This window comes from Eptatretus burgeri, chromosome 6, assembly GCF_056783735.1.
Source record: "Eptatretus burgeri isolate ZD-2024b chromosome 6, Ebu_testis_v1, whole genome shotgun sequence".
NCBI lineage: Eukaryota > Metazoa > Chordata > Myxini > Myxiniformes > Myxinidae > Eptatretus > Eptatretus burgeri.
The window spans coordinates 73,502,888-73,515,388 of record NC_140966.1 but is presented as its reverse complement, the minus strand read 5'-3'; the positions used below and the strand labels follow the sequence as shown (position 1 = coordinate 73,515,388).

Below are 12,501 nucleotides of genomic sequence, written 5' to 3'. Positions count from 1 at the left end.
GGAAATATTCTACCAAATTTAGAAAAAAAAGTGGAAAATTGATCAATTTTTTAACAATTAAAATGAAATAGCCCAATTTGCTGATGATGTTAAAAAAAGTAATTTAATCAACAATAAGTTGATTTGTTGAGAAATTTTTTCATGCTTGTGTTTTTCAGAAAGTTTATTTATGTGTTTTTCCATGTACTCTTCAAAGAATACATTTCAAGGTTTTTCTCACTTAAACTCAACAATTGATAATGTGACAGAGCAGTATCTGGAGAACTTGTCAACCAACAACTCATATTCACAGAGTGGTGATCAGATGTGTTTATGCCTTCGTCATCCTCGGCTGTGAAATGGTCACCACAAATGACAAGTCTATCCAAAGGGTCCTCTTTACCCGTTTTCTTTGGAGGAAAATTCGCCCGTTTTGTTTGTACAAATCTTATCCACTGCCGGCGAATGTTTGATTCCTTTGGGAATCGGTGGGAGCGATTACCCGTTTTCCAGTCATTTTCGCAAAACATGATGACACACGTACGAGGCATGATGTACAAATATCCAAATAACTTTGTTCTACAATAATTCAAAATAAAAAAGGATAATATAGACAGTTGCAAGCTCAAAAAAGTGAAAGAACGGCCCGCTGAACTGGACACTTCTTCAATGAGCGAGTGAGCGTCCGCTTTGTTTTGGAGAACGTGACGTCAACATCCATATATGGGCACGCAGCTGTTTTTATCAACAGCCTCAAGAAATAACAACTTCGGAGTTAAATTTCATCAATTTTCCCGATTGTTAGGCAACCACAATAGTTTGCATCGAACTATATAATGCACATATAATCATATTGATACCTGCTCTTTAATTGGAAAATATTTGTCCATTCTTCTGTACAAAACTGTTCAAGCTCAGTCAAGTTGCATGAGGAACGTTGATGGAGAGAAATCTTCAAGTTATGCCACAGATTTTCGATTGCATTTAGGGCAGGGCTCTGACTGGGCCACGAAAGGACATTTATCTTTTTGGTCCTTAGCCACTCCAGTGTAGCTTCGGTCATTGTCATGCTGAAAGATTAACTTCTGTCCCAATTTCAGCTTTCTTGAAGAGGGCAGCAAGCTTTCCTTGAGGATTTTTCTCTATTTTGCTCCGTCCATTTTCACTTCTGTCCTGACAAGTGACCCCAGTACCTGCTGATGAGAAATATCCCCATAAGATGATGCTGCCACTCCCATGCTTCACAGTCGGGATGGTGTTCTTTGGGTGATGTGCTGTGTTGGGTTTGTGTCCAAACGTAACATTTTGCATTTAGGCCAAAAAGTTCCATCTTGGTTTCATCAGACCACAAAATCTTTTGTGACATGGCTTCAGAATCTCGAGTGTTTTTTTGCATTCCTCAAACGAGACTCAAGGTTGGCTTTTTTGAGTAATGGCTTCCTTCTTGCCACCATACTGCACATGGCAGACTTGTGGAGTGTTTGGGATATTGTTGTCACATGCACACAGTGAAACGTCTTTCACATAAAGACCTGTAGCACTTTCAAAGTTGCCAATGTCTCTTGGTGGCCTCTCTAATCAGTCTCTTCCTTGCTTGGTCATCCAGTTTGGCGGGACGGCCTGATCTAGGCAGGGTCTTGGTGGTACCATACGCCTTTCATTTCTTAATGATTGTCTTGACTGTGCTCCAAAGAATATTCAAGTGAAATATTTTATACCCATCCCCTAATCTGTGCCTTTCACAACTTTATCCCAGAGGTCTTTTGCTCCCTGGTGCTCATGATTGAGTCTTTGCTGTGAAATGCATTACCCAGCAGAGGAAACCAACAGGAACAGCTGATTATATTCTGAAATAATCACAATCACTGTAATTTAACACAGATGGGGGCCAATTAACTTGGTGTGTGTGATTTTGACGGTGATTGGTTACACCTGAGCTAATTTACAATTGATATTATAAGTGGGGTGGACACTTATCCAACCAAGATATTCTAGTTTTGTATTTTTAATTAATTTTCTGAAATTTGTAGAATTTGTTTTTCACTTGGAAGTTGTGGGTTACAATGTGTAAATAAAGGTGGGAAAAGTCTAATTTAATGCAATTTAATTCCAGGCTATAAGCCAACATAAGGTGAAAATTTTGAAAAGGGGTGTGGAGTTTCTATAGGCACCGCAGCAATATACACTGCATGGCAGAGTAATCCAGTATGTATGGCATAATCAATATGATAGGAATATAATAAACCAGTAACTATAAAGAAGCTACATCAAAGTCTCTGAAATTATCCATGTGTGTCAGAAGTGTTGACCTCTGCTGAAACTTAGATATACTATCATGTATTTGACACATCTCATTTGTAATTACAATTGAAAATTAAAGATAGGTTCACACCAATGACTACAACAAACTAAAACTACAAACTAGCTATACCAGTGCCTCGAAAGTCAAAACACTATATAAACGAAGGTCAGTTGGTGGAGTCTGTTGCTACGCACTATTGCATAACATATGCTTCCCATGTTCCTTTGCTACGGACTTCTGTAAAACATTGGAGTATGTGTGTACACAGCACCAGATAACTGGACTTATCGAAGTGATATAAGTAAGTGTGGGGTGGTTATCAGTCTTTAACCAGTGTAGGAGTTTCAAAAACTTGGTTCTTGGTTACTAGGCAAAGTGACTTCTCCATTGTGAGGAAACATCAGCGTTGTCATGAGATACCACAGCCATGCCACTTTAAGTCCACAAAGTTGGTTTAGTCTGTAAACAGTCTTTGCCATTTCTAATTGGCTCAAAATGGCCGTTACGATGAAAATATTGGTTGCTGGGCAACGTATAGCTGGTTACTAAGGAAGATGACATTTTATGCCATGTGTACCAATATCAAACGTTTCAGCAAATTAGTGGGTCCGTTGATTCGGCAGCAGCAACGCTCTGCATAGAATATGGTCCCAATGGATGGATGGATGGATGGATAGCCATATCCTCCTTCGTCTCACCATTATATATGCTATATTTGGCTAATGGTTTGGCTAATGTTATTGCATGAAGGGAGGACTTCCAGTGTCGGGAGGACTTCCAGTGTCTGTCCACTTCTGTCCTGACAGAAGCTGTTAGGGTTAGACTATAGAGACTATACAGCTTGGTTTCAGATGACTCGTGGTCATCAGGCCAAAAACGCAGAGGGTCAGACTCCAGACAGTCCCAGGATCAACCGGTTCGACAAAATTTTCATTGGTCTTCACGTCCTTGTAGCATACCTGTCTGCTGTACTACTTGAGCATTATCTTGCCTTTCACCAAACCCAGAGGTGCTTGGAGCCAAGGCGGGGATTATACGTTCGTTATTATTATTGCCAAATGATACTATAATTGTTGATATTATTAGTACGAGGAAGGGTATCCGTTCAAAGTGACGGCAAAAGTTTCAGTTAATTTTCCATTTTCAGACACCAGTGCAGAGGGGAAGAGGGAAATTGTCATTTTTGCTGACATAATAAATAGATGGCATGTGTTTTGACAGACATGTTTTCAGAGAAAAAAAAAAAACTTTCACCAATTAAAATCGTGCCAATAAATTGTTGAAATATCAGCTGCTTTTTTCAAGTCCTTTCTCACCTGTGTTGCAAGTAGAGAGCAACCCGCTCTGTGATTTTTTTAAAATTTTTTCACGGAAATCGCCCCAAACAAGGCATAAAGTCACTCTCTGTAAGAGGCTAAGGGTAGGGTTAGATAACCGTAGGGTCGCGTCGTCCCTTATCGACCGCTCTGAGCGGGGCGGGGCCTTGGTGGAGCTGACGTGCTGATCGCCCTGATTGGACAGGGACCTCCATGGGTCCGCCCTTTCTGGGCGGAGTTATGGTTGAGCCAGGAAAACCCTGCCCCCTCTGCGCGTGTCTGTACCCCTCTTGCTGGAGAAACAACGATTTTGCCTCGTGGTGTTGGAATGCAGACCAATTCGAGGAAGTCGAATCAAGCACGCGAGGAGGACCTTGCCTCGTATGCTACGGCCACGAGGCGAGGGCGCAAGCGCTGAAAGACACTGTGGCCGCAAGTGGAGGGGATCTGGATATTTAAATAACCTAACCATAAGGGACATTTTCACACAAGTGGGTCAGGTAACGGTAAAGTCTGTCCAAGAATTTTTATCAAGCATATATTGCCCAGTCAGTGCAGAGGCCTTATGGTGATCCTGCGTTGCTGACATCATTTGAACATTTTTCTCGGCCGTATAAGGGGTTCAAGCACTATTTAGAGAATATCAAAGAAAGTTGATTTTTGAGTTTGTTCTTTACCGTTACCTGACCCGCTTTTGTGAAAATGTCCCATAAAATAACTCACAGCGCACAGAAGAAATTCCCATTAGACATGGGGGATGGATTCTAACTGTATACATACGTATCTAAAGAACTGAACTACGGGGACTCTGGCTGTTTGTGTGCACAAGGTTTCCAAATCCGTAACAGTGTAGCATGATACTGTATGTGAAAACGTTATGGATGAGTTGTGACAAAACTAGCTTTTATACTCGGTGGATGAGTTGTGTCGGTGACGAGAAGTGATGTTTAGATTGATGGTTCAGGTCCGAATCCAGATCCGGCCTATCAGCGGGATACAAACCGTGAATCGTTCATCCGACCGAGTGCCCTTCTCGTTGGTAAAGGCCCAGTAACACCTTGACGTTTTAGCTAGCTTATGCCGATTTTTGAAAAATTTGTCTAAAACGCTGGCATACGTCAAATACATTATGGGTAAGTTTTGGAAACATTGAGAGCACGCTGAAAAACACTGCCATACATCGTAGTACGCTGGCTTTCATCGTTGTACTTTGAGGTTGTCCTCAAATTTTAGCATGCTTGAAATTTTACGACTTATGCCAGCGTATGACTCAAGTTCTGCTGCGGTGGCTATAAGTTGCAGGCATGTTATATGATCGTTGACACACGTCCACACACGTAACTTATAAGTTACTCATAAGTCGAAACACGTCAAGGTAATGGTTAGCGTCAGTGTTCCAGACTCCATGTTTTTTTTTTCTTTGGTATGACGGTCATGTTGACACTTCGATTTCTAGTGCGGTTATGATTTAAATCGTTGAGCGGCAGCCTATTAATTATATTATATTATAACCGCACTAGAAATCAAAGTGTTAACATCACCGTCATACCGAAGAAGAAGAAGAAGAAAAAAAAACAGGGAGTCTGGAACACTGACGCTAACCATTACCTCGACGTGTTTCGACTCATGAGTAACTTTCAAGTAACTTTTGTCGACGTGTGCCAACGATCGTATAACGTGCGTACAACTTATTCCCATCGCATGCGGAACGTGTGAGGCATACGGCGAGTACGTCGTAAAATGTTTAACACGTTTAAAATTACAAGTCGTACTCCACTTACTACGACGTATGATAGCGTACTTTAGCGTTCTATTCACGTATACCAAACTTACCCATACCGTATTCGACGTGCGTCAGCGTTTTAGACGCATTTTTCAGAGGTCCGCATACGCTGCCAAGATCGCCAACGTGTGACTGCGATGTTGACACTTCCATTTCTCCGGCGGTTATGATTTGAATCATTGTGCAGCAGCCTTTTAATAGGCTACGCCACGTGATCGTCGGCGATACGTGCAGCGCGGAATGCATAAGTTAGACTATCGTTGGGCATAGGTTGTGAACGCCGACAACAGGCTAAGCATTCGTTGGTACAAGTTATCTATAAGACAACGAAACGTTCTGTGTCCGTTACTAATACGTTATGCATACGACCAACCCGTTATGAATACGTCCGAATCTTTAAAAAAAAAAACCATCAAAAGTTCAACGTAAGCCAGCGTTTTACATATATTTTGATACGTTGCCATTCCTGGCTAAAACGTCAAGGTGTGACTGGGCCTTTAATACCAAGGTGGACCCTGGCTACGTCACTTCCACGTTGTGCTCCATCCCCCTAGATACTAGCCACACCCCATTCTGAGAGATTTAAACTCAAAAACCGTTCAAAACGCCGAACTCCAACGTTGCACGTTTTCTTGCGGCTATAAACATATTTGTTTGAAATTTACACAAATCTGAGCTGGTTGACCGGAAGACGACCAAAAATTTATTTAAATTCTCATAGAACGAAGTAACGAAGGAACCTTATTCGAACAATAACCGCACGTTTTAAGGCGGTGTATAGACGCCAAAATCTGCTCCTCCGTGACATATTTCGTTTTAATCGGCCGTTCTTTTTAATACATCGGTATTTAACACTTCGTTAGACACATTTACAGTTCCTAAAACGGTTTTGTAAAATAAAAATGTTCTTCATGTGCACACCTTCGTGGTTGTGCTGCATGATCGAGCGACCAAGTCGTGTGGAGGCCAAATGGCGGAAGCTACATTATTAGAGCTGGTGCTGCAGCGGCTTGCCGAGGCTTCAACAGGCCTGGACAGCTGTGACCTGGCAGATACTCTCGGCCATGATCACCAGGCTGTTGTGGGGGCGATCAAAAGCCTACAGTCTTTGGGAGAGGTACGTGCACCTCGCCTACTGTCCCTCCACAGGCTGAATGTGGCGTGCTCATTCATTGGTTCGGACGAGCTCAGCCAGCAGGTCCGGCAGGTCCAGCAGGTCCGGCAGGTCCAGCAGGCCCGGCAGGCCCACCAGGCACGGCAGGTCCACCAGGCCCGGCAGGTCCAGCAGGCACGGCAGGTCCACCAGGCCCGGCAGGTCCACCAGGCCCGGCAGGTCCACCAGGCACGGCAGGTCCACCAGGCCCGGCAGGTCCACCAGGCACGGCAGGTCCACCAGGCACGGCAGGTCCACCAGGCCCGGCAGGTCCACCAGGCCCGGCAGGTCCACCAGGCCCGGCAGGTCCACCAGGCCCGGCAGGTCCACCAGGTCCGGCAGGTCCACCAGGCCCGGCAGGTCCACCAGGCCCGGCAGGCCGCTGTGTTGACTGTGCTGCCGTTAGGTTGAGCTGTCTCACTGAAAGCATCCTTCGAAATGATTCCTCGTTTACCTGAGTCACGAGTGTCCAGGTTCGCCTTTTTGGGATGTTTATGGTCCATATGAATGCTTTCCTTGTGACTATGTGCCGGTGGTTTGTTCCAGGTGATCTGGGCAGAGCAGCGCTCCACGAAGAGGTGGGAATTGACGAAGGAAGGAAGAGAAGTTGTGAGAGAAGGCAGTCATGAAGCCCGTGTGTTTGATGCCATCCCTCCGGGTGGTATCCTTCAAAAAGATCTTATGGTGAACCTTCCTTTTGACTCCATACAAAGTGATCTTCGTACGTCGTGGTTTCTCATTTCTTCGTATCTATTTGTGTAGTCTTGGTTGTTTGTAGTTTCATCGACCTCTTCCTCGTCCTCGTCCTCGTCCTCGTCCTCTTCGTCTGGCCTATGGGTAGCATCATTTGCTGGGAGCTCAGCTGTACCGCTAATGCAATCCCCCTTCCCCCTTCCCCCTCCCCCCCGTAATTTGTTCAGGATGCCAGTGATGACTCGCAGACACTTCGTGAAGGACACCGTGGAATCTTTTAATGTCCCATCAAGCTGGCGGATGAGATGCCCGGTTTAAGGTCCATCCGAGGGCCATTGATTTAGTCGATCCAACAGCTGAAAACCATTTACTAACATTTGTTTATCTCTGCCTTTGGAAACCACAACCTGTTCCCAAGATTTTCCATTTTGTGAAATGCAATAACCACACTCGGGGGAAAGTTTAATAAGGAATTGCATTGATCAGACTCTCATATAATCTAGGAGGTGAGCAGTTCGATTGTGTCCTCGGCCAAGTCTTAACAAAGACTTTAAAATATGTGCTACTTCCTTACTTGATGCTCAGCATTTAGAGGATATAGCACGGACAAACCCCATGCGTTGGTAACTATGGGAACGAGGCAGTGATATAAATCCGTTTCGAAAAGTTGATGGTGACATGATATTGAAATTTTGTGTGTGGTATAATATTGTAAATCTTCCTGCCCCCCCCCCCCCCAAAGCCTGGTGTTGACTTCGTGGTTAGGGTGGTGGCTTGGGATCCTAGGGTCCTGAGTTCAAGCCCCGTTGGCTGCTGAATTAACACCAGGGGGTTGACTCAGCCTGTCATCCTTCCGAGGTCGGCAAAATGAGTACCAGTGTACTGATCCCGGTGTATGCCCCGGTTAGAATAGGTGTACCATATCCCTGTGTGTCGTCAGAGGCGACCAGGGTTGGCGTCAGGAAGGGCATCCGGCCATAAAACATTTTCCTCAAGAAAATGCCAACCCCTGCACAGCAGGGAAAATGGCTGTAAAAACGGTCATTTAAAATTTATTTTCCTGCCCCCCCCCACCCCCCAATGTCGTGTTGCAATTGTGTAATTTTTTTGTTCTTGTGGGCTTTAATTTCACGTGCTTGATTAACCCTCTGGGTGTTAGAAATATTCCTTGGTTACTTGTGTATTTTTTGAACTGCACCAAACTGGAAAACTGATCTTCAATATCACCATGACTAAGACGTGTGACAAAAGGCCCACCGATTCTCTTTGTAAACTTAAATATGTAGTTTCCAAATGACAATTGTTTGATGCTTTGATATATTTTAATAATTATTATTTTTAATGATTAATTTGTAACATTTGCCTATTTTCTTTTCACTCTATGGGAAATTCTGGCCGGCAGGAGGGATATATCTTTGGAATCCCTCCCCACAGGGATTTATGTCCATAGGCATAGGGGGACAAAATCCCACCTGAATTGCCCCACTCAGTGTAGAGAGAAAGGCAACCACAATGATTGGGCACAAATGGTGCACGCCTCGGGAGTTTCTTCACGTAAGACAAAGTCAGTGGCTGTGTTTACAGGGATTAAAGGAAATTTCTCTCTTTTTCTCTCCTTTTCTCTCTTTTTAACCTCCGCCATCGAAGATGGACGGAGGTTACTGTTTTCACCCGTGTCTGTTTGTTTGTTTGTTTGTGAACAGTATTACGGAAAAACTCCTGGACGGATTTCGACGAAACTTGGTGGAGGGGATTAGGTATGGTCCAAGGATCATGCCATTAGATTTTGGACTTGGTCCAAAGTCCAATATGGCCGCTATGGCGGCCATTTAAAAAAATATTTTGAATTTTTGTTTTTGCATTTCTACATGTTTTAAGTGATTTCCAAAGAAAAATAAATAAATTTGTTAGAGAAAAAAACAACAAAATTTTGCAACTTTTTTTCAAAAAAAATTTCGATTTTTATTTGAAAAATATTTGAATTTTTTTTTTTTGCATTTCTACATGTTTTAAGTGATTTCCAACCCCCCCCAAAAAAAATTTGTTAGAGAAAAAAAACCCAGAAATTTTGCAACTTTTTTTTCAAAAAAATTTCGATTTTTTTTATTTTTTTTTTTTTTTTTTTTTGGCATTTCTACATGCGCGTCGATCTAGTTTAGTTTATTCAATCGTGGTTCAGTAGAGTCTGATCCGTTTTGACCTACAATGAATAGGATATCAGGTTCACTTAAGTGACCCAGCAGTATTGGCAGCGGAGGTTTTGCACTCTACCGAGTGCTCCTCCTATAGTTCTTTCTCTTTCTCGCTCTCTTTCTCTTTCTCTCTCTCTTTCTCTCTCTCTTTCTCTCCTGTGCATAGTCACATCTTTTAAGTTACAAACTCCAAACTCAGGGTACAAATACAACTTTGTGTGGGGGATAACAGATTATTTGGCCATGGGACTGGATGGGGGCGTAAATGTGTACCATGTAGCGCCACCTGGTGCTGGTGGCAGAGGGTATTGCAATTTCCAAATTTCCTTTGGCGACAAAGTGTTACTTATTCACATTTCTCTTCCCAGGCAACGCTCGTTAAATCTACTGATATTTCTATACTACCGACCTGTATACATATACCGATGATGATAACAAGGGTTAATGAAGGGTTACTTATTAACTATAATTATTTCATAATGAATGTTGGAGTAAGTGTTTTGTAACCCAAGTTAGAAACGACCAAACTCCGGTGGATAGGAAGCTCTTTGTCGTCCTACCCCGTGTTCATCTCTTTTCCTTCTTTCATTAATGCTCTTTATTTCATTCCCCATTGTAATTTCTCACATCCCAAAATGGCATGTCCACATGAGCGACCTCAGACCCCACTGCATTGATGTAGCAGAGACACGTGAGCAACATCTTTGCAGTGGGAGCTCTTGCCGACTCTTGTGGGGTGCAGTAAACATCTCACCATCAGTGGCAAAGCAGCGGCAACTGCACAAGCCAAAAGGGGATAAGTGCCAGAGGAGTGCTGATGGAGCAAGTACCAAGATAAAAGAGAATGAGATCAGTGCCATACTCAGTCCGACAGTGAGCCAAGCTTGAGCGTGCCACAGCACGAGTCATTCGTCATGGTGCATGTCCACACCTGCCACAGGACGAGTGACGAGGCTGTCACTTGCAAGCTTATCGCACAAGGAAACCTCTCCTCCAAATTCACCTTCATTTCTGTGTTATTCTTCCATCTGTCCTGTGTCCCTGAACAAGTCTACTCATGTTAAGTTTGACTAAATAGGCCAACAGTCCATCTTCCGTACCTAATGCAACTGTTTAGCAAGAAGAGCATTTTAAAATTAAAATTGTTCTTGCCTACTCCCAGAACTGTTTTGTGTACTACAGACAGGTTAAAGGGAGGCAGGATGCATGCAGCAATAGCTGGTGTAGTGGGGTGGCACTTACTTCCAGGTATCCATGACAATAATGGGGTCTGATCTCGATATATATATATATATATATATATATATATATATATATATATATATATATATATATATATATATATATATATATATATATATATATATATATATATAATATTGTTACGGATCTGGAAACCATTTGCATTCAACATACAGGTCTCAAAAGTCAGTTATCCCGTTAAGAACATGTGTAGTCAGATCCCTTTCCTTTTGTCTAGTAGGAGAATCAAAAACATGCGTTGTGACTTCTTTTAGTTAGGTTATTGAATCTTTACCATCTTAGACCATCCAACAAACAAACCAACAACACCACTGAACAAGCGCTTCACCCGCCCAACTGGCGACTCGCTGTTTCGAGGCAAAGTCTTGGTGAAGTACCTTTTTGGGCGAGTGAAATTGATTTTCCTGTCCCCCCCCCCAATGTCATGTTGCAATTGTGTAATTTTTTTTGTTCTTGTGGGCTTTAATTTCACGTGCTTGATTAACCTTAAGTCATGATTTGACTCCGCACATGTGGAGTGGGCGGGCTTCCCGGTATGGCCGAAACTCCGTCCAGAAAGGGCAGACCCATGGAAGCCCCGTCCAATTGGGGCGAACAGTGACGTCAGTTTCACCAAAGCCCCTCCCCGCTGAGGGAGGTCCATAAAAGTTACGACTCCATCCTCAGCAGAGAGTTCTGTAGAGAGGAGTGTCGAGAGTTCTGAGGGGGTTCGGTCGTGAGATCTGAAGAGTTCGGTGGAGAGGAGTTTTCACGGTGGTTGTACCAGGAGTTTTCACGGCTGTGAGCAGTCTGGTTCGTTCTTCACGGTGGCTGTTACGGGGAGCGGAGTTCTGTGGACCCCGACTGTTCGCCACGCGAGCTCTGCCACGAGCCACAAGTGCGACTGGGACCAAACTGACGACCTTTGGCAGGTGCCGCACTACAGAGCACGCTTTCCCTCTGTCTCTCTTCACGGCTGCAAGGGTCAAATAAAGATTCTGGGATTTCTTTTCTTTGTGTGTGTGTGTGTGTGTGTGTGTGTGTGTGTGTGTGTGTGTGTGTGTGTGTGTGTGTGTGTGTGTGTGTGTGTGTGTGTGTGTGTGTGTGTGTGTGTCTACGTGTGGACCCGTCTTTAAGTAGAACTGAGTAAGCGTTTTTTTTTTGCTTATTGGAAATATTTCCCTGCTTGCATATTCGCGTCAAGTCTTGCCTTTGTCTTTATTTTACTGTTAATAAATTTATTAGAAATGTTCCCAGTCCGTTTCTGTCACTTCTTACATTGGTCCAGCATGGTCCGGGTCTGAGTATAAGACCCGATAATCCGTTCATTCCAGCAGACACGGCTTTGGCAGTTTCCGCTTGGCTGCACCCGAACTGGAGTTGGTAATCGGTAGATGGAACTCTACCGCAGTCGGTAGAGTGACCCGGTTCGAGCAAGACGTGCCGAGGGCGTGGTTTCCCCGGTAGTCGAAATCGCGTAGTTACTTAGGTAAATTGGTTTTAGACAAACAGACCCTACGCTACGCCGTTGAGATATTGGCGTCCATGGTCGGTTCAGCGATCCGCCGGCTCACGGAATTATCCGGAGCGACGGCCTACAATTCCGGGTGGGAGACGGCGTAACCTCCCCCACCTAGCGGTGATTCTCGCCACCGACCCCTGGCCCACAAGTGTGTGTGTGTGTGTGTGTGTGTGTGTGTGTGTGTGTGTGTGTGTGTGTGTGTGTGTGTGTGTGTGTGTGTGTGCGTGCGTGCGTGCGTGCGTGCGTGCGTGCGTGCGTGCGTGTGTGCGTGCGTGCGTGCGTGCGTGCGTGCGTGCGTGCGCGTACGTACGCGTGCCAT

The 12,501-nt window shown here is 44.2% G+C and overlaps 1 protein-coding gene across 2 annotated transcripts in view; it reads left to right on the top strand.

The window, feature by feature from the left end:
* Window positions 1–6,200: 6,200 nt before the first annotated feature.
* FARSA (phenylalanyl-tRNA synthetase subunit alpha) overlaps window positions 6,201–12,501 on the top strand; it is an 83,157-nt gene continuing 76,856 nt past the window's right edge. The window contains exons 1-2 of one of the 2 annotated variants that reach the window (XM_085885623.1): window positions 6,201–6,497; window positions 7,080–7,217. In XM_085885623.1, coding sequence (XP_085741749.1) covers window positions 6,351–6,497; window positions 7,080–7,217 — 285 coding nt within the window. In that variant the 5' untranslated portion in view covers window positions 6,201–6,350. The remainder of the gene's footprint in view (window positions 6,498–7,079; window positions 7,218–12,501) is intronic. The other variant, XM_085885622.1, reaches the window with a different exon arrangement.